Source organism: Danio rerio, chromosome 6 (assembly GCF_049306965.1).
Source record: "Danio rerio strain Tuebingen ecotype United States chromosome 6, GRCz12tu, whole genome shotgun sequence".
Classification (NCBI taxonomy): domain Eukaryota; kingdom Metazoa; phylum Chordata; class Actinopteri; order Cypriniformes; family Danionidae; genus Danio; species Danio rerio.
The window spans coordinates 61,474,011-61,498,108 of NC_133181.1; the positions used below are offsets into that span (position 1 = coordinate 61,474,011).

The 24,098-nt window shown below is 37.3% G+C and overlaps 1 protein-coding gene across 1 annotated transcript in view; it reads left to right on the top strand.

Moving 5' to 3' along the window:
• The first annotated feature begins 21,350 nt into the window (after positions 1 to 21,350).
• Positions 21,351 to 24,098, top strand: part of igsf8 (immunoglobulin superfamily, member 8) — a 32,064-nt gene continuing 29,316 nt past the window's right edge. Inside the window, exon 1 of the mRNA NM_207099.2 lies at positions 21,351 to 21,757. Coding sequence (NP_996982.2) covers positions 21,709 to 21,757 — 49 coding nt within the window. The 5' untranslated portion in view covers positions 21,351 to 21,708. The remainder of the gene's footprint in view (positions 21,758 to 24,098) is intronic.

Sequence of the window (24,098 nt, forward strand, 5' to 3'; positions counted from 1 at the left end):
ACTTCTGGGACTTCTAGAGTGAGATCGGTGCTCAAGTCTGCATCGTTGCATCCTCGATATCAAGATTACATCCGGGAAGGTTCACGCGTCCTCTGTTCTTGCGCTCTTGAGTACTGGAACTGAACTTTGGCAGCTGATGAAGACGTCACACGAGAACACGAAGACGCAAGACCGCTGAAGATTGAGAAACAGCCACAGACATCACTCGAGTTTAGCTTTGCACTTATTTTGCACAGTAAATGTGACAGGATACAGGCTAATCTCCACTGCTGTGTCGATATTTGTTATGTAAATGTACAAAATAAACCTGACCTAAAGTCCACAAACCAGGGTTTAAGCGTCTTCATTTATATTTGTTCTGACACGCGGCTGTGCTGATAAAGTAAATCTAAAGTAAATCGCTGTACTTCATTACACACATGCTCTGATTTAAAACATTTTAAACTTGTAAAACTCACTCCTGATCACATTTAATGAAGATTAATAATCACAGAGAGCTGAACAGATCTTTTATTCCCAGTTGCTTTGCTTGTCTTGTTGATATGATATGCGTTACTATGGAGACATGTTAATACGCAGCTGTCAATCAATTCGGTGGGCGGGGGGACTGCACTCCTACGCCAAGTTGCAGTCGGTCTGAAAACCGCTCCAATTGGTCCACCGTTTTTATGTTGGTAAATTAAAAAAGGACTGGGTGTGTTTATATCAGCCCAATATGACGGTCTATACACTATACCTACACATATGTCTATCCAAACAGCTTGAAAAGTAGATTTTTCACCATAGGTGCTCTTAAAATAAAAGTTTAGAAGAGGAAAAATCAAGAGAAACATAAAAAAATATAAAAATTTGATGCATTTTACACTGAAATTCCTGAAGATGTTTGGTGAGCAAACTCTTATTTTAATGGTTAAACTGTTAAATAAAACCTGTTTGATTGCATCAAAGGTTATTATCCTCATTCACTGAGAAATGGATAAACATATAGATTTTCAAAAGGGGGTGTGGTCATTTAAGCTGAACACTGTATGATATAGTAAATTCAATATTAATGTTTTATATATAAAGAGTTCGGTGGCTCAGTGGTTAGCACGATCACCTCACAGCAGGAAGGTCTCTAGTTTAAGTCCTGGCTGGGTCAATTGGCGTTTCTGTGTGGAGTTTGCATGTTCTCCCCGAGTTTCCTCTGAGTGCTCCCCACAGTCCAATCACATGCGCTATATGGGAATTGATGAACTAAATTGGCTGTAGTGTACGAGTGTGTGTGTGGATTTGTGTGTATGGGTGTTTCCCAGTACTGGAAGGGCATCCACTGTGTAAAACATCTGTTGAAATAGTTGGCGGTTCATTCCACTTGGCCAACCCTGAGGAATAAAGGGACTAAGCTGAAGGAATACAGGTGAATGAATATAACGACTTGATTATTAGAAATGCTCTTTGTTTTGCAGTTATACTCTTCAGTACCCAATGTAAAAACAGGATTTCTGAAAATGATTATAAACAGAGCTAACTGCTTTTGCATATAAACTTTTCAGACATGGAAGCACTATTACAATCTCATATTTTCTTAAATTACCATAGTATGTGTTTTATGAACGAATCCAAAACTCAGCTACTCACTTATCCCTCAACATTTCCTCCAGTTTCTTTTCTGTGCTCCGTCAGTGGAGATTGTACGGCTCAACAAGTGCTTTAATTAGTTTTTGTAGCACAAACAAAGCCGAGCTCTCAGTGAACACAAAGAGTCTCTCAGAGCAAATAAAAGCCTCCCCGTGGCCTGTGATGAGCAATTACCCCCATCAGCCACAGCGCTGGTCAATTACTGGAGCACACTGACCACACAGAGCACTGCAGCGTCCTCACACATCACAAACTACTGTAGACATCTATAGTAAAGACTGTAGTGTTCCTGAACTATAGTAACTGTTCTGCTGTGGCGATTCTATAGTTGCTATGGTAACACAACTACTATAGTAACTGATCTGCTGTGGCGATTCTATAGTTGCTATGGTAACACAACTACTATAGTAACTGATCTGCTGTGGCGATTCTATAGTTGCTATGGTAACACAACTACTATAGTAACTGATCTATTGTGGTGATTCTATAGTTTCTATGGTAACACAACCACTATGGTAATTGATCTGCTGTGGCAATTCTATAGTTGCTATGGTAACAACACAACCAATATCTGATCTGTTGTGACGATTCTAAGCTATGGTAATAAAACCATTATAGTAACTGATCTGTTGTAACAATTCTATAGTAGCTATGGTAACACAACCAATAAAGTATCTGATCTGTTGTGACGATTCTAAAGTGGCTATGGTAATAAAACCACTATAGTAACTGATCTGTTGTGGCGATTCTATAGTTGCTATGGTAACACAACCACTATGCTAATTGATCTGCTGTGGCGATTCTATAGTTGCTATGGTAACACAACCAATATAGTATCTGATCTGTTGTGATGATTCTACAGTTGCTCTGGTAATATAACCACTATAGTAACTGATCTGTTGTGGCGATTCTATAGCTGCTATAGTAACACAACGACTATAGTAACTGATCTGTTGTGGCGATTCTATAGTTGCTATAGTAACCCAACCACCATGGTAATTGATCTGTTGTGGCGATTCTATAGTTGCTATGTTAACACAACCACTATAGTAATTGATCTGCTGTGACGATTTCTATAGTAGCTATGGTAACACAACCAATATAGTATCTGATCTGTTGTGACAATTCTACAGTTGCTATGGTAATATAACCACTATAGTAACTGATCTGTTGTGGCGATTCTATAGTTGCTATAGTAACACAACCACTATAGTAATTGATCTGCTGTGACGATTTAATAGTTGCTATGATAACACAACCAATATAGTATCTGATCTGTTGTGACGATTCTACAGTTGCTATGGTAATATAACCACTATAGTAACTGATCTGTTGTGGCGATTCTATAGTTGCTATAGTAACACAACCACTATAGTAATTGATCTGCTGTGACGATTTCTATAGTAGCTATGGTAACACGACTGCTATATTAATTGATCTGTTGTGGTGATTCTATAGTTGCTATGGTAACACAACCACCATGGTAATTGATCCGCTGTGGCGATTCAATAGTTGCTATGGTAACACAACCAATAAAGTATCTGATCTGTTGTGACGATTCTACAGTTGCTATGGTAATATAACCACTATAGTAACTGATCTGTTGTGGCGATTCTATAGTTGCTATAGTAACACAACCACTATAGTAATTGATCTGCTGTGACGATTTCTATAGTAGCTATGGTAACACGACTGCTATATTAATTGATCTGTTGTGGTGATTCTATAGTAGCTATAGTAACACAACCACCATGGTAATTGATCTGCTGTGGCGATTCTATAGTTGCTATGGAAACACAAACAATATAGTATCTGATCTGTTGTGACGATTCTACAGTTGCTATGGTAATATAACCACTATAGTAACTGATCTGTTGTGGCGATTCTATAGTTGCTATAGTAACACAACCACTATAGTAATTGATCTGCTGTGACGATTTCTATAGTAGCTATGGTAACACGACTGCTATATTAATTGATCTGTTGTGGTGATTCTATAGTAGCTATAGTAACACAACCACCATGGTAATTGATCTGCTGTGGCGATTCTATAGTTGCTATGGAAACACAAACAATATAGTATCTGATCTGTTGTGACGATTCTATAGTAGCTATGGTAACACAACCACTATGGTAATTGATCTGCTTTGGCGATTCTATAGTTGCTATGGTAACACAACCAATATAGTATCTGATTTGTTGTGACGATTCTACAGTTGCTATGGTTATATAACCACTATAGTAACTGATCTGTTGTGGCGATTTTATAGTCGCTATGGTAACGCAACTACTATAGTAATTACATCTGTTGTGGCGATTCTATAGTTACTATGGTAACACAAGAACTATATAGTATTGATCTTATTCTGCGATGCAGAAGTGCATTAGTTTTTTTCACACACTACGGCCTACATTTATCCACTGTAAAAACATCTGCCAATGAACAGTTTCAATATTTTTGTGTACAAGTGTTTGCTCTGTCGACTTTTGATGTTGAAAACTCAACTCTACAGTTTAACAAAGTGACTTTTGTTGACAGTTTAGTTGTTTGAAATAATATAATGTTTAGGAAATAATTAATATCTGGATCAGTGGTTCTCAAACTACCACTTAGGTAGGTGTAGGTGTAGGTGTACCACTAGTGCTTGCTTCTAGTGGTATGCGGAGGAATCACTGAGTAATGCAAGAAAAAATTTATACAATTTTAATCATTTAATGCATACAATAACACCAATGTGATCAGCATTGGCTGTTCTCTAAAGCCTATGATCAAAGCAATGTGTTTTAAATGTTTACTTTAGTGCAGGGGTCACCAATCCTGGTCCTGGAGGGCTGGTGTCCCTGCAGGGTTTAGCTCCATCTTGCCTCAACACACCTGCTTGGATGTTTCAAGTATACCTTGTAAGACCTTGATTAGCTTGTTCAGGTGTTTGATTAGGGTTGGAGATAAAATCTGCAGGACACCGGCCCTCCAGGAACAAGTTTCGTGACCCCTGATTTAGTGCATCGCCTCATCAGCTGCTAAAAATCAATTTAATTGGCGCAGAACTAGAGAAATAGGGGCGTGGTGGTACTCGGCCGCACAAAAAAATCATAAATTATTTCAGTTTTATTTATAATCTGAGTCTGAACGATCATTTATTTAGAAAAATCTTTTATTTTAAAAAATTGACCGTATTCTCTTGTTACATCTCGGTCACTTAAGTGCCAAAATTCAACCCTCAGGCAAGCAAAATGAGTGAGAACTGCAGCACGACACGCTTACGTATTCCAGGCATACGCAGTTGAAAACATTAACTTTTAAGAATGCCGCACTGCGAGTCACTTGACAAAAACCGTCTGATCAGCTTCATATTTTGTATAGAATGTACTTTCATTAAATGAATATGACTTTGCCTCGTTTTCGAACTGTGCAGTGCTGTAGCTGCTAAATTTTGCCAACTGCGCTACTTCATTTCAATAATGTTGATTATGGTGGTACTTGGAGAGACATTTTTTTCTGAGGTGGTACTTGGTGAAATACTTTGAGAATCACTGATCTAGAGAAATAACTCTGTATAATAGCAAAACATGTACTGGAAGGTTATTTCAAGGTTTTTGTTGATTTCTGCATGATATACAACACTAACCCAGATAATATTGCACTTTAAACTATTAAACATGTTCATTAAAGTCACTTTTCAAGGTTAAAAGTTCTTAGAGGAAGGATCAAGATCCCATAATTCAACTAAAATATACAAATTACAAACATGAGTCACAAAATACAGAAAACAGCTAATTCAAAGATATTTTTACATTGCATGCTAACAATAAAAATGACTTCCGTAAGCATAGCACACACGACGGCCTACATTTACACGATCAAATGCATGCATCAGCCTTCATATATAAGCGCTCTCTCTTCTCCTCATCCGACTGCAGATGTATGTTTCTAATTTTCTGGCTGTAATGAGCTGGAGTTGAGGTCAGCTGGATAAAGCTCTGTCATCAGGCCTGACATGTTTACGGTGGTCTGAAGTGGGCTGGGTGGGGTGTGCCAGCTTTATACGGGGGGTACAGGAGGGTCCGTGGCTTTGACTCGGCCTCTGCTATTATTTTTGAACTTTTATACTCGCCTGTGGTGGCGGTAACCTTGTTTTATTTTTATATCTTTATGTTGGAGGGGGAGAAAAAAAAAAGGATCTGCCTCGAGTGAAGCCATAAAAAGATAAATATACTCAGGGCCATGAGAGAGAGAAGGAAGGAAAGAAGAAAAGATGAGAGGAAAAGAGGGAAGCGCAAACTCCTGCTTCTTTATGATGGGCAGAGGACGAATGCAGGATTTTTTACATTTCTTGTGCAGGACTTGTGAGATGTTTGAGTGCAAAATGTGATCCAGGACCACAGAATCTGTCATTTAAGGGTACATTTTGGTGACCCTTTGTGTATTATCTGAAACGGCTGAATAAATAAGCTTCATATACGTTTCTCATTGAATAAATAAGCTTTACATTGATCTTTGGTTTATTACAAGTGGATAATATTTGACTGATATACAAATGAAAATCTGGAGGCTGCAAAAATCTAAATATTAACTAAAGTTGTTTAAATTAAGATCTTAGCAATGCATGATACTATTCAAAAAACAACTTTTGATATATTTACAGTAGGAGATTTACCAAATGTCTTTATGCATCATGATCTTTTATTTACATTTTAAGGATTTTTGGAAGGAAAATCGATCATTTTAACTCAAACACTGTGTTTTTGTCTCTTCCTAAATGCAGTCATGCAACTTAAGACTCGTTTTGTGCTCCAGGCTCACATGTAAACCTGCAATTCTGAGAAAACTACATTTGCAAGACAATAAAATGGCAGAAAAAGAGAAATAATTAATGCTCCAGTGCTGTATAGAGTTGTGATGCATTAGAAAAGTGAGGCAAAAAGAAACCTAAGCAGGCCCTCTCAGTCCCGTAGCCAGCCTGTTGAAAGAGTTGGTTCTTTTTTGTTTATGTTTTTTAAAAAAATGGACCTGTTTTACAGCAATCCGTCTCCTTTTCTATTCAATTATGCAATATAGGGACATTTTAAGTACTAATCTTTGCTGGATCAACTTGACTTGCTCATCAATGTTATTGTACTACGAAGTTTTTATTTACAAATTTGGATTTAAACTGTAATCCAGTTTATAAATATTGTTATGATATTAGCATTTTAAAAAAATGAATAAAGACATATTCAAGAGTTCACACTTAGCTGATGATTGATTATAAGCAAGTTTGGCATGCTGTCCCGGGATAGAGCCCTGAGCTCAGAGGTTCTTGAGCCCTGGGCTCCCTCCCGTTTGGAGGGCGAGAGGGGAGTCTTGAGCTCAGGTAGATCTCGACAACTCCCCCTTGATAAAAACTGATGACTAAAAATTGAATGCTATGAAAAGATATGCTGCATGAAGAGAGAGATTAACTGTTATGCAAAATTTAGATTTATCAATTTACTTGTTGTGCATGTTTTTGGAATGTGGGAGGAAACCGGAGGACCCGGGGAAAACCCACGCAAGCACGGGAAGAACATGCAAACTACACACAGAAACGACCACCGGCCTGTTCAAGGACTAGAACCGGTGACGTTCTTGCTGTGAGGCGACAGTGCTAGTCACTGGGCCACCGTGCTGCCCTATGGAGGGAAAGGTGAAGAGGTTGGGGCGGAAGGGGGGATTCTTCAAATCGAAGATGACTGTAGTGAAAAAACCCTGGCTCTTTATAGTGGGTTAGGGATGGCCTGATTGGTGGATCAGGCATGCTAATGCAGTACCAGAGCCATGTTCAATCATAATCACGTGCTCCTCTCGAAATTAGTCAACGAATAAACTTCACTAAAAAAATTTATATTTTACAATTTTATTAACATCCATCATTTAATAAAATAGGAATCTGCTAAAACTTGTTTTAATATACAAACTGTAGCCTATTTACAAAAAGCTGGCCAGCTCATTCAACTTTCCTCAGTCAGAATTTGGCCAATTGAATAATTCAAAATTTAATTTGTCTTAAAGCCTAAATCTATAATTTTAATGATGCCATAGTAGCCAAAAAAGGGATAAATGAGCTTAAGCAGGGGCCAAATTCTGCACTTTGTCAGAAAAGTGTTTGCTACATTGTTAAAAAATTATGTTTGTTTCACACAATCGGTTTGTATTAGGACAACATGAATGGGTTTGAACACAATCAAGTTGTCCACCAAAAAATCAAGATTTGTGTTGGTTCAAGCATAAACAAACAGCAAGCATAATGTTTGAGGTTACTGTAAAAATGCTGGGCTCCACACAATTCCTTCATGTTGTCTTAACACAAATCACTTAAGTTAACTTCATTGTGTTTACAAATTTAAGTAGACTGAATGTAAAACATTTAAATTATACCCCTTCCCAAAGAAATTCAAGAATTACTAAATGCATGGATCATGATCTTTTATTAATATTCTAATGATTTTGGGAAGAAAAACCGATGATTTTAATTTAAGCACTGTGTTTTTGGCTCTTCCTAAATACAATATTGCAACTTAAGATTTGTTTTGTGCTCTAGGCTCACAAATAAACATACAATTCTTAGAGAACAAAATTTGCAAGACAAAAAATGGCAAGAAAAGAGAAATAATCAATGCAGCGATGCTCCAGTGTCGTACAGAGTCATGATGCATGACAAAAGCGAGGAATAAAGAATCTTGAGCAGCCCATCACATGTACTTCACCACTGCTACACTGTAAAAATGCAGGACAACATGAAGAAATTAAGTAAATGTATTATTTTTTTAAAAATTTAAGTGGACTGAACATAAAATAATTCAGTTATTCAATTCATGTTTATTTATATAGCACTTTTACAATGTAGATTGTGTCAAAGCAGCCTAACATAGTTCTCGTAAAGTCCAGATCTGTTCAGAGTTGTCCTCCCAAAAAAGTCAAGAATTGTGTTGCTTCAACTCATTTTAAATAAGTATGAACAAATAGCAAGCGTAATGTTTGAGGTTACTGTAAAAATGCTGGGCTCCACACAATTCCTTCATGTTGTCCCAACACAAATCGATTGAGTTAACATAATGGTATTTCCAAATTTAAGTAGACTGAATGTAAAACCATTAAGTTATCGCCATGAATTGTGTTGTTTCAGCTCATTTTATTTAAGTACTTTAACAGCAAAAGTCATTTTCTGAGTGTTTAGTAAGTATACATCTTGTGGGCTTAAAACTATTATAAACTAAAAGAGAATTAAGAGTGTGTGTCTATTTTGAAATGTCACAGCTCATTTCCCTAACTTCCATTTCTTTCCTATTTTTTTTTTAATTCTGGAAGCAATTTGTCATCCAGGGGACATTTAATAGGGAACATATTATCTTTTTACAGGGGCATGGAGTCTGCCACAGCCTGCCCACAGTTCCTATAAACAGAATTGGTCCATTTAGTGGTGCGTTTGATACGTTCGAGGGCAGCAGGAGCTCAGTTTCAGACTGAAGCCTATAAAGACGGGCATGAAAGGCCCAGATAAGTGCTTCTATTCACCAGCGCAGTTCATTTAAATGAGCTAATGATGATCAATCTTCATTTGTGTTGCCAAACTGAATGCTCTCCTTCCTTTTTCTTAATCAGTTTTCCATCTGACCTTCTCTGACCTGGTTTGGTTGTTTTAGGTTAGTGATTTTTTTTCCCCTTCATCATTTGTTTTGGGGCTTTTGTTGGACGCAGCGCAGCCCGAGGCGTCTCCTCCACCCATCAGCCCTGAACAATGACCCGTTCACCTGCACACACCTGCCCTCCCGCTCCTCAGGCCGTCCGCTGGGAAACACAGGGACACTGCTGGATCTTTAATCAGCTGCAAAACAATTAGACCGTTTCTGTTGTTTAATCCTGCTAATCTTACTGGAACAAATGCATGTAAATAAAAGTGTTTAATTAGTGGCGTTTACTGAATCAGACAATACTGGAGCTATTAGGAGGATTTCAAAACCCTATGTGTTTTACAAATATTCATTCATTCGTTTTCTTTTCGGCTTTGTCCCTTTATTAATCTGGGGCTGCCACAACGGAATGAACCAACAACTTATCCAGCATATGTTTTACGCAGCGGATGCCCTTCCAGCTGCAACCCATCACTTGGAAACACCCACACAGACACTCATCGGACAATTTAAGCTTATCCAACTCACGTATACCACATGTTTTTGGACTTGTGGGGGACACCGGAGCACCCGGAGGAAACACACACGAATACAGGGAGAACATGCAAACTCCACACAGAAACGCCAACTGACCCAGCCGAGGCTCGAACTAGCAACCTTCTTGCTATGAGGCGAACGTGCTACCCACTATGCCACCATGCAGCCTCCTGAATAAGCCTGCATGATGGCGTAGTGGGTGGATGCTAATTTTTTGAGATAGGAATTTGGGGTTTTCATGAGCTGTATGCCAAAATCATCAATATTAAAACAATAAAAGGCTTTGAACAAAGGCTTTGATCTATATATATATATATATATATATATATATATATATATATATATATATATATATATATATATATATATATATATATGTATGTCCTGGTCAAAAAATGAGCATATTGTGATGAAGTTGATTATTTTCTGTAATGTGCTGATAAACTTTAGACTTTCATATATTTTAGATTCATTACGCACAACTGAGGTTGTTCAAAGCCTTTTATTGTTTTAATATTGATGATTTTGGCATACAGCTCATGAAAACCCAAAATTCCTATCTCAAAAAATTTGCATATTTCATCCGACCAATAAGAGAAAAGTGTTTTTAATACGAAAAAAGTCAACCTTCAAATAATTATACTTCGATACCGGCCTTAAGCTTATCCAGAGTATTGGGTCTTGCGTCTCTCAACTTTCTCTTCACAATATCCCACAGATTCTCTATGGGGTTTAGGTCAGGAGAGTTGGCAGGCCACTTGAGCACAGTAAAACCATGGTCAGTAAAGCATTTACCTGTGGTTTTGGCACTGTGCGCAGGTGCCAGGTCCTGCTGAAAAATGAAATCGTCATCTCCATAAAGCTTTTCAGCAGATGGAAGCATGAAGTGCTCCATAATCTCCTGATGGCCAGCTGCATTGACCCTGCCCTTAATAAAACAGTGGACTAACACCAGCAGCTGACATGACACCCCAGACCATCACTGACTGTGGGTACTTGACACTGGACTTCAGGCATTTTGGCATTTCCCTTTCCCCAGTCTTCCTTTCCGAATGACATGCAAAATTTGCTTTCATCCGAAAAAAGGTACTTTGTACCACTGAGCAACAGTCCAGTGCTGCTTCTCTGTAGCCCAGGTCAGGGGCTTCTGCTGCTGTTTCTGGTTTAAAAGTGGCTTGACCTGGGGAATGCGGCACCTGAAGCCCATTTCCTGCACACGCCTGTACACGGTGGCTCTGGATGTTTCTACTCCAGACTCAGTCCACTGGTTCCGCAGGTCCCCCAAGGTCTGGAATCGGTCCTTCTCCAAAATCTTCCTCAGGGTCCGGTCACCTCTTCTCGTTGTGCAGCGTTTTCTGCCACACTTTTTCCTGCCCACAGACTTCCCACTGAGGTGCCTTGATACAGCACTCTGGGAACAGCCTATTCAGTCAGAAATGTCTTTCTGTGTCTTACCCTCTTGCTTGAGCGTGTCAATGATAGCCTTCTGGAGAGCAGTCCGGTCGGCAGTCTTATCCATGATTGCGGTATTGAGTAATGAACCAGGCTGGGAGTTTTTAAAAGCCTCAGGAATGTTTTGCAGGTGTTTAGAGTTCATTAGTTGCTTCAGATGATTAGATTAATAGCTCGTTTAGAAAACCTTTTCATGGACCTGTATGTGTATGTGTGTATATATATACACACAGTTGAAGACAGAATTATTAGCACCCCTTTTTATTTTTTTTCCCAATTTCTGTTTAATGGAGGGAAGATTGTTTCAGCACATTTCTAAGCATAATAGTTTTAATAACCTATTTCTAATAAATGATTTATTTTATCTTTGCCATGATGACAGTAAATAATATTTGACTAGATATTCTTCAAGACACTTCTATACAGCTTAAAGTGACATTTAAAGGCTTAACTAGGTTAATTAGGGTTACTAGGCAGGTTAGGGTAATTAGGCAAGTTATAACACTGGTTTGTTCTGTAGACTATTGAAAAAAAATAGCTTAAAGGAGCTAATAATATTGTCCCAAAAATGATTTTTTAAAAATTAAAAACTGCTTTTATTCTAGCCGAAATAAAACAAATAAGACTTTCTCCAGAAGAAAAAATATTATCAGACATACTGTGAAAATGTCTTTGCTCTGTTAAACATTATTTTGGAAATATTTTAGAAAGAAAAAAAAATCAAAAGAGGGCTAATAATTCTGACTTCAACTATATATATATATATATATATATATATATATATATATATATATATATATATATAACGATCATCCTCATCATCTTCAGCTTAACCTCGCGAAAACAGAAATGCTTGAAGTTTCTGCCAACCCAACTCTACATCATAACTTTTCAATCCACATGGACGGGGTAATCATTACTGCATCCAAAATGGTGAAAAGCCTTGAGGTAACGATTGATGACCAACTAAACTTCTCTGACCACATCTCTAGAACTGCTCAATCTTGCAGATTCACACTCTATAACATCAGAAAGGTCCAACCCTTCCTATCTGAACATGCAGCTCAACTCCTTGTTCAAGCTCTTGTTCTCTCCAGACTGGATTACTGCAACTCTCTACTAGCCGGGCTTCCAGCTAACTCTATCAAACCTCTTCAGCTGCTCCTGAACGCAGCAGCACGAGTGGTCTTTAATGAACCTAAAGAGCACATGTCACTCAGCTGCTCATCCGTTTGCACTGGCTGCCAGTTGCTGCTCGCATCAAATTCAAAGCTCTGAGGTTTGCCTACAAAGCGACTTCTGGCTTTGCTCCTTCTTATCTGCTCTCACTTCTGCAGATGTATGTGTCCTCCAGAAACTTGCGTTCTGTGAATGGACGTTGCCTCGTGGTTCCATCCCAAAGAGGGAAGAAATCACTTTCCCGAACTCTCGCATTCAATCTGCCCAGTTGGTGGAATGAACTCCCTAACTGCATCAGAACGGCAGAGTCACTCGCTGTCTTCAAGAAACCACTAAAAACTCAATTATTTAGTCTCCACTTCACTTCCTAATCTGCAATTGCCTCTCTGGCTCCACCGCTAACTGTACTACAAATAAAAAATAATTAAATACTAATGTTTTGCTTCTTACACTTTACACACCTGAAACTTGCCTACAGCACTTACTCGTTGCTCTTATAGTTGTGTAAATTGCTTCCTTGTCCTCATTTGAAAGTCGCTTTGGATAAAAGCGTTTGCTTAATGACTAAATGTGTGTGTATGTATATATATATATATATATATATATATATATATATATATATATATATATATATATATATATATATATACATATATATATATATATACACATACATACATATATATATATATATATATATATATATATATACAAACGCAGAAGCAAATGCTCAGACTTTGATTGAAGATTACTAATGGTATGAGGGGAGGGGCTAAGAATATGGCAGAAACTGACATCATCAGAAAAGCAGCCAATCCAAACGCAGAAGCAGATCTTTCGATTAAAGATTATCAAAACAAACTGTTTTATCAATGGATTAACATGCACAAGTTAAATGTTCATAATTACACACAGACTTTAAGAATATTTATTAAAAGACTGGGCCAACTTCACCACCATTTTTTTATTGCAGCATTGGAATCTGACATTGCATTAGAAGAAAACAGCACAAACAAATGTTCAGAGAAATTAAGATTTGATAGGAAAATAGCTTTAGAGAGAGCCTTGGAGTGGGCGAGAGAGAGACAGAAAGAGAGAGAGACATGTTGAAGTGAGTGATTTGGGTTGGCAGGGATCTGGTGGAGGAGTGTGGTGGTTCTGAAGTCCTCCAGAAAGAGGCGCCAGTGTGTCCGGCAGGGGCCCTGACCATGAGCCACTTCCCCCCCGCCTCCCCCCCCCCAGAGTCACGGCCACAAAATCACCCGCTGGCAGGCCGAGAGCTGCTGCCACCGCATGCTTCTTTAATATCCAGCAGAAATTGAAATATCTTTGTGGGTTCACACACACACACACACATATACGAGTGTGCGCCGTCATGCACAGAACCCGATACACACATGCGCACACTCTGTTTGGCATCATGCAGGCCGACTTTACATGCATTCTCACCACCAAAAATAAATATATAAACTGAAATCATTTCATTCTCTCATTGAATGCCAAGAGTGGTTAGAGGGACGTTTTAACATGATGTTACAGCACGTAATGGGAGGATGAAAAATGCTCCACGCTGCACAAACCAGCTTGGCTTTAGACTTTAAACAGCGGCAACGCTTGACCTAGAATGTGCCGCGTTACGCTGGTCGGAAGCCTTCGTTTGTGTTTATTTGAGCGCCGGTTACTCAAAGCAAACTTCTACTGAGAAAATATACGAGATGATCTTCATTCAGTCTGTTAAAGGGCTCTAGATCTACAATCCAAACATGAGGTGGAAGACTGCAAAGCAGAAATAGAGGGAAGATTTTTATAACATACTTCATAACAGTGACATCGTTTAAATGTGCAAGGAGTTTACATATGCAGAGGTTTATTAAATACAAAGCAGAAAAATATTACTTTTTTTGTATTTACGTTTATTTTTAAATAGACATTTTTATTTATTTTTCTAATTAATATAAAAAGTATTGATAATATTATTGAATGGGCCAGTTTTTGAGTTTTTTCCGAAAAGAAAATGAATGAATGCATGAATGAATGAATGAATGAATGAATGAATGAATGAAATATATTTATTACAACTAGAGTTCCTTTCATTTTCTTGTCGGCTTAGTCCCTTTATTAATCCGGGGTCACCACAGCGGAATGAACCACCAACTTATCCAGCAAGTTTTTACGCAACGGATGCCCTTCCAGCCGCAACCCATCTCTGGGAAACATCCACACACACATTCACACACACACTCATAAACTACGGACAATTTAGCCTACCCAATTCAGCTGCACCGCATGTCTTTGGACTGTGGGAAACCCACGCGAACGCAGGGAGAACATGCAAACTCCACACAGAAACGCCAACTGAGCCGAGGCTCGAACCAGCAACCCAGCAACCTTCTTGCTGTGAGGCAACAGCACTACCTACTGCGCCACTGCGTCACCACAACTAGTTTGCAAAATTAATCAGGACTAGTTCATTGTGGACTCCTGGTGGTCACAGTAATTGTAATGTTTGGAATTATAAAATGTAAAGTAAAACACTTTAATTCTTAAGCTAGCTGTGAGACATGCCCTACCTTTTGTCTTACTGTAACTAAATTAAAACTCTTTTTTTTCTTTCTTTTTTTTTTTTTTACTAAAAATACAAAACTATAATCAAAAATTAAAAATATCTTAATTTTATTTTAGCCGTTTCCTTGTGGCACTCATTTTTATTTACTTTTACTCATTGTACTAAAATAATACTAAAGCTAAAACACAATAAAAATAATTTTTAAAACAAATCAATCTAACCTCAAATAATAATCCTAAAATGAAATATGAAATTAAACGCTTAAATTTTACCCAGTCTACACTGTAAAAGGTAAAAAAGCGATTACTTTAAAAAGTTATAACTTCAGCTGTTGTTTTGTCGCTGTAATTGCTGTTAAATTAACTGTATTTTTATAATTATCCACATAGTTTATTTACTTATTCATTTTAAGTCAAAGTTTTACTCACTTTTTAAGGAAAGTCAACTAATCACTATAAAGCCAACATGTTCACACATTTTTTTCTTCAGTAAAAGTGTTGCATGCAGAGCTGTAGCAAACAATTTATTTGTGTTGAATTCAAACAAACAAATTAAATTGAATAATGTTCAACTTAATTTGTTTGTTTAAATTCAACACAATTAAATTGTTTAAAACCACTTAACATAAAAATGAGTAAATCCAAGGAATCATCTTTGAATAATATTTTTTTAGTGCTAACAACTTTCAAAGCAAAGGATTTATTCAGTTTTTATAAGTAAAATCAACTAATCACTTTGAAAGAAACAGGTTTAATCACTAAATTAAAACTTAAAACAACAGGATTACTTAAAAATGTTTATTATTTGTTAACATACATAACCATTAATTTATGCCTGAATATTAAGACATATAAACGTTGATTTTAATAGTTTATTAATCATTTACTTACTCATTCTGAATGATCCTAAAAACCCTCAACAACTCTTAACTACAAATGGTTTGTAAATAATGCAATACTTAATTGAGTAATGAAAATTAAATCATTAACTAAGTATGAAAGTACAATTATTAAACACATTGTAAATGTGACTGTAAGTCAAGAATACAGCATTTGTAGATGCAGTTATAAACTGCTTACTAACGCTTATTAGTGTAGAGTTAATACTTCCCCGCTAAAAATTCAGCTTAAACCAGCCTAGGCTGGTTGGCTGGTTTTAGCTGGTTGATCAGCCTGGTTTTAGAGGGGTTTTGGCCATTTCCAGGCTGGTTTCCAGCCATTTCCAGCCTGGTCTTAGCTGGTCATGCTGGAAAATGACCCGCCAAGTCCAGCTAAAACCAGCTTGACCAGTTTTGGCTGGACTCCCAGCTTGGCTAGGCTGGTCAAGCTGGTTTTAGCTGGTCATCTCCCAGCCTGACCAGCTAAGACCAGGCTGGAAATGCCTGGAAACCAGCCAAAACCCCTATAAAACCAGCCTGGTCGACCAGCTAAAACCAGCCAACCAGCCTAGTCTGGTTTAAGCTGGATTTTTCAGCAGGGTAACAGATAATGAATTCACTATTTGCTAATGCTTAATAAGGGATTTATAGTGTGTAGTTATTATAAAGTATTACCATTAAAAGTAATATCAAATACTTAAATCAATGGCAACATGTAAAACTATCTGAGATCAAGCTGCTCTGTTTACTTTGTGTGAATAACGTCAACAAATCACATTGAAAGCAACATGTTTGCTCATTTTTTTAAAGTAAAGTTTACTCCTCACTTGCTACAGCGCACAATGATGCTTAAAAATAACATTTTTGTCGACGGCATTCGTGGATATCATGGTGTTCGTCAAGATGCATGTAATTGTTCGGGGAGGTTGAGGGACGTGCTGAAATTAACGCGCGGCTCGTCCTGCAGTTAGTGTGAGCCCATAATGACGCTGATCATTACAGATGAGAATTCCCTTAAACAGCCTGGGTTTTGGATCCGGAACGCTCCACTCCATCTCCAGAGCCACCAACCACTGCTGCCGCCAAAAATAACACAGCAGCGCCACTCCAGCCCGCGCCTCACCACAGAGCGGCCCGCCGCAAGAGCCGGGATCAAAACACACACAAAAAAGGAAACACAGCACATTGGGGGAAGGAAAAAATTGTTCATATAACTTTACTCGACTTCTTATAAGATACACAGAATCTGCTGATGATTTTGGCTCCTGGTGAAGCCACAAAATCGAATCTACAGACGGGGCCAAGGCTGCAGAGAGAAACTGTGTGTGTGTGTGAGTGTGTGTTTGAGCTCAATGGAGATCTGATGAAATAAATTGCCTGCAGTGGTGGTTCATAGTAAAGTCATTCAGCAATGGCAATTACATTAATAATTCAGTGAACAGCTCATCAAATGCTCAGATTAAAGCTTGATAAATGAGACGACATGGCGCTGCTACGGTGAAAGGATCATTTATGCATGGATACAGCAGATTTAATTAGTTTTCTTCTGGTCATGTTTATGACCAAGCGCATTACAGCTTCATTTTCAGCCTACACACAGGATTGTAAAATGATTGTGTTTAATTAAATGTAAACTTTGGGAAAATGTTTAATTGAACAGTGTTGACCTTTTTATGTGAGCACCACGGTTGTAGATCGAATTATGGACAAGAAAACAAAAGTGCTGTCACGTAGGCCCCAGTCACTCTCTAGGAGCTTATCAAAACACAATGCTGCCCCACTGAGGACGCAAGACTGCTGCACATCAGTCCAGAATAAAACTGACTCATTCATTTTCCTTTGGCTTATAGTCCCTTTATTCATCAGGGGTCGCCACAGCGGAATGAACCGACAACTTTACCCTTCCAGCCGCAACCCAGAACTGGAAAACACCCATACACTCTCACATTCACAAACAGCGCATGTGTTTAGACTGTGGGGAAAACTGGAGCACCCGGAGGAAACCCACACCAACAAGGGGAGAACTTGCAAACTCCACACAGAAACGCCAACTGGTACAGTCGGGACTCGAACCAGCGACCTTCTTGGTGTGAGGTCATAGTTCTATAACCTCTGAGCCAATATGTCGCCCCGAGAATAACATAAATGACAAACTTTACCGAAGTAAATAATAATTAATAAATTTTCCTTCAGCTTAGTCCCTTTACTAATTAGGGGTCGCCACGGTGGAATGAACCGCCAACTTATTCAGCATGTTTTACACAACGGATGCCCTTCTAGCTACAACCCAGTACTGGGAAATACATTATAATATTTTTAAGAACCAAATGCTTTGTGGATGGTTTTTAGCAGCTGTTGGGATGTTTTTGAGTTTGTTTTCCAATTGACCCAGCCGAGACTCAAACCAGCGACCTTCTTGCTGTGAGGCCCTGTGTCGCTTCGAGAATAAAATAAAGGACAAAAACTTTACCAAAGTAAATGAATAAACTAAAATAATTCATTCATTTTCCTTAAGCCTAGTCCCTTTATTCATCAAGGGTCTCCACAGCGGAATGAACTGCCAACTTATTCAGCATGTTTTACATAACGGATGCCTTTCCAGCTGCAACCCAGTCCTGGGAAATAAAGTAGTCATTTTTAAGAAAATCAATGCTTTGTGGATGGTTTTTTGCAGCTGTTAGGATGTTTTTGCATTTGTTTTTGGTGTGTTTTTATTGGTTTTAAGCATTGACATACAGTTTCTGATTTGTTTTTATCATTGCTGTGCAGCTGTTCAAGTGTTCTGTTTGGTTATTAGCGTTTCTGACCGGTTGCTGGGGTTTTTTGGTTGGTTTGTAGCATGTTGCTGTCAGGTTGTTGAGGTGTTTTGATTGATCTCTAAATTTAGTCACACAGAAAATCCCAAATTTAGGCCTGTATGATTAATATTCTTAATTAATGCAAGTAATATATATTACACACTCATTCACACACACTCATAATCCAATTTAGTTGATCAGTTCCCCTATAGCACATGTGTTTGGACTGTGGGGGAAACTGGAGCACCCAGAGGAAACCCACACCAACACGGAGAGAAAATGCAAACTCCACACAGAAACAAAAATTGACCCTGCCGGGACTCAAACCAGCGACCTTCTTGCTGTGAGGCCCTGTGTTGCTTCGAGAATAAAATAAAGGACAAAAACTTTACCAAAGTAAATGAATAAATTAAAATAATTCATTAATTTTCCTTCAGCTTAGTCCCTTTATTCATCAGGGGTCGCCACAGCGGAATGAACAACCAACTATTCCAGCATGTTTTACACAACGGATGCCCTTCCAGCTGCAACCCAAGTACTGGGAAATAAATTATAGTAATATTTAAGAACCAAATCCTTTGTGGATGGATTTTGGCAGCGGTTGGGATGTTTTTGCGCTTGTTTTTGTTGTGTTTTAATTGGTTTTCAGCGTTGATGAACGGTTTCGGATTCGTTTTTTATCAAAGCTGTGCAGCTGTTGAGTGTTTTGATTGGTTATAAACGTGTTGTCGGTGTGTTCTGATTGGTTTGTAGAGTTTCTGGACGGTTGCTGGGGTGTTTTGATTGGTTTGTAGCACGTTGCTGTGCGGTAGTTGAGGTGTTTTGATTGGTCTCTAAATTTAGTCAGAAAAAAAATCCAAATTTAAGCCTGTATGATTAATATTTGATTAATATTTAATATGATATGATATTTAATATGATTAATATGATTAAAAAATTTTAGAGAGAGAGAATGTGTATGTTTTCCAGTACTAGGTTGCGGCCGGAAGGGCATCCGCTGTGTAAAACATATGCTGGATAAGTTGGTGGTTCATTCCACTGTGGCGACCCCTGACGAATAAAGGGACTACGCCAAAGGAAAATAAATGAATGAATGAATGAGGCCTACAACATGTAAGAGTCGTAAAGCAATTAATTAATTTCTGTTTAAGTTGTGAACAGAAATGCACCAAAATACTACTAATAATATAATGAGAAATAAGTTTGTAAATGATGAACTGAAATGATATTCATAAATGGGGGTGTTAATTGTTTCTCCACTAGATGGAGCCATAGATTCGTATTTGGTTAGTTGGGTTATCTATATATAAAGAAAATACAAACATGAATTTCGTTATTAAAAATGGAGCCGATCCGTGTTACAATAAAATCTAATAGAATTATTGTTATTAGAGTTATTGATAGTGATAGTAAATATTTTGAATATGGATATGGAGGGATTACATCAATCTGTTTGTTATGTAATAGAGCTATATTCACTAATTGTGTAACGAAATATACGAATAACATGTCCAAATATAAAGGTTTCCTTAATTATGCCTTGACTAAAACACTACTGGTCATCTAAGTGCATGGGTAATATATTTTGATGCATTTGAACAAAACAGATTTAGTAAACATATATATATTTATTAAATTATATTTTGTTTACAGAACATCTTTAGAAATGGAAAGATGATACATTTAAATTCATGCAAAAATATAGCAAAAAAAACTACATTTCAACAAAATTATATACATGTTTTTGTTTCTCTTGATTTTTGATATTTTTGAAAAAAGATTTTTTGTATTTTTCTTTAACATATACATTTGAACTACTAATTTCTGAACCATGATCGTAAGTTATTTTGTTAGATAAGCTCTAGATTTGGCTGACTAATCTAATGTATATGCACAAATATAATATTGTAAAGCATCCAATAGAAAATATTAATTTAAATGAGAGATTTGTGGGGGTTCATATTATATGCTGAGCACTATATATATATATATATATATATATATATATATATATATATATATATATATATATATATATATATAGGCCTACATATCTTCCATATATCTATTGCTGATTGTAGTTCATGTGTTCTAAATATATATGCAGTTTTTTTGTACAATAAAAAAATATGTATTTTATGCATTAATACAGCTAATGTAAATATAATTTAATTTAATTTAATTCAGCCAGAATTCATTCAACAATTCCCCAGGATTATTAAGGTGTAAATTGTTTAGATTTTTTTCCAGGGGATATTGTTGCTTTATGAGGCGTCAAGCAGTTATATACAGAATCCAGCCTTTCATTGCCATTATATTTCTATATGATATGATATTCATATAATATTGTCTAAGCGTATGAAGTTTCTAGTGAGAATACGTAGAAAATAAACACAACAAAATAAACAGTGATTATGAAGTAATAATGGAATAAAAGACAGACAAGCCACATAAATACATGAACATTAATGAATTACGTTATGTAATATTTATAATTCATAAATCAAATCCATCGTCATGATTTTTCGCGCCAACAGAGATTCCTGACCTACATCCAGATCCCAGGCATCGATTTATCCGCGCTCTTCGCATTGATCTCCTATTGGCTGTGTTAGTCCGCGTGGAGTCACGTGACCAGACAGTACAGCGTCTTTCTGCCTGCGCGTGATGTCATCCACGCACTACTTTCAGGCGCTGTTTGATTTATCCAGGAATCGATCGTCCAAATAATGCTGTGATTGCGATGGAAAAACGCGGGATGTAAAATAAAAATAGCGTTAATATTGTTACAGGAAACATCGACAGGTTTGCGCGCCTGCAGTGCTGGATTTTAAACGCGTTTTGAAGGATATAATCTTCATTTTGAGGCTCGTGTTCGTGTACAGTTTGTTTGTTAGCGTGCTAGTTTATCTAGTGGTTAAATGAGTCTAGTTTTCAGCACCAGCTCGAGGACAGCACGCGCTGACAGACATGTGTGTTTACTGTAGTAAAGCGGTGTAAAGGCGTGTTTGTCCGGGGATTGGAGCGGAATGGCACCGCGGTGGATCGTCATTTTCGTGGCTGTAACGTTACTGTGCGGTGAGTCCAGCATCATGTTCAGTCTCCATCTGCTGCTTTTAATCCACCACAATCCTCAAACAGCACTAAAGGCATAGTATATTAATGTGTTTTTGGAAAAGCAATCATAACACATTTATTTGCTATTCATCGTGATGATAACATAAATGTTAATACGCGACTACACTTCTACATCGAAAATGTGTCATACACATTTATCATGCACTTAATTTTCTATAGCATAGCATACTTGTTGTATAGCATCTCATACCTAAATGCTATTTTAGACCGAATAGTGTATATAGAAAATAAATAGTGTATGATATTCTAATCTATACACTATAAATACAGTGGATAAACACATACACTGTTCAGTATGACCTCAAAACAACACTAGCACTGTTTTATTGACCACGAACAATGTTGTACTTTAATAGTCACTGACGGACAATAATAATTCATTTTTTCAGAATTTGGAAATAATATTTTTCTGAAATTATAGTAAGAATCTGTATATCTTAAAAAGTTTGAATGTGCGAATTTTAAGGCGATTTTACCTCAGCCTCTATCATACCCTACAAGTTCAATAGCATGCCATAACGTTACTTGAATGTTATTTGGTATATATATATAGAGAGAGAGAGAGAGAGAGAAATATATATAATATATAGTGTATGATATTCCATATGCTATAAAAGCCCTATATGAAAACACTGTGCAAATGTCAACCTTGCCATGAAAAGCAATAAGTTTTCGCCAAAATATGGAAACGGTTTCTGGGTTTTTTGTGTAAGCAAGTATTTTAAAATACTTCAGAAATACTTAAAAATGCATCTGTCAGTATTTTAAAACTATACTATTTGATTTACCAAAGTCAATTTTACATCCATAACGGAGAGATGTCACATCCATAACGACGCTTTTTCCTCAAAAATGTGAAAACATTAAAGAAAATAAAAATGGATGGATGGGGCAACTATTACTGCATCCAAAATGTTGAAAAGGCTTGGAGTAATGATTGATGACCAACTAAACTTCTCTGACCACATCTCTAGAACTGCTCGATCGTGCAGATTCGCACTCTGTAACATCAGAAAGGTCCGACCCTTCTTATCTGAACATGCAGCTCAACTCCTTGTTCAAGCTCTTGTTCTCTCCAGACTGGATTACTGCAACTCTCTACTAGCCGGGCTTCCAGCTAACTCTATCAAACCTCTTCAGCTGCTCCAGAACGCAGCAGCACGAGTGGTCTTTAATGAACCTAAAAGAGCACATGTCACTCCGCTGCTCATCCGTTTGCACTGGCTGCCAGTTGCTGCTCGCATCAAATTCAAAGCTCTGATGTTTGCCTGCAAAGCGACTTCTGGCTTTGCTCCTTCTTATCTGCTCTCACTTCTGCAGATGTATGTGCCCTCCAGAAACTTGCGTTCTGTGAATGAACGTCGCCTCGTGGTTCCATCCCAAAGAGGGAAGAAATCACTTTCCCGAACTCTCGCATTCAATCTGCCCAGTTGGTGGAATGAACTCCCTAACTGCATCAGAACGGCAGAGTCACTCGCTGTCTTCAAGAAACGACTAAAAACTCAACCATTTAGTCTTCACTTTGCTTCCTAATCTGCAATTGACTCTCTGGATATACCACTAACTGTACCCCAAAAAAAAAAAAAAAAAAAAAAAGTACTAATACTTTCCTTCTTAGACTTTACAGACCTGAAACTTGCCTACAGCACTTATTCATTGTTGCTCTTATAGTTGTGTAAATTGCTTTCTTGTCCTCATTTGTAAGTCGCTTTGGATAAAAGCGTCTGCTAAGTGACTTAATGTAAATGTTAATGTAAAAAGCCGGAATTGCTCATATATACACTGTTCAATGTGAAACAGCACGACTAACAGTCTGACTTCAAAATAACATTAGCACCATTTAATTGACTGTGAACAATATTATATGTTGATAGTCACTGGCTGATAATAAGATTTCAGTGTTTATAAGTTGAAAATAGTAATTTAATGAAAATATATTGTTAAAAAGAAAGTCAGAATGTGTGAATAAAAAGCCAACTTTACCCCAATCAAATGCACTTAAACGAAAATGTATCATATACATCCATCACACTACGTTATTACATTACATTAGAATATATAGTGTAAGATATTCTGTACACTATTATTCCAGTGTACCAAACACTATGTATTCTATACACACTATTGGGTCTGAAATAACATGCAGGTATGACTTCAAAACAACATTAAAACTATTTAATAAAGATCAGATATTTAATCTGTGTTTGTATCATAAGAAGATTATGGCTGTATCAATGTTCCCAAACAAAACCTTATTAATTTTATAATAATATATAAAATA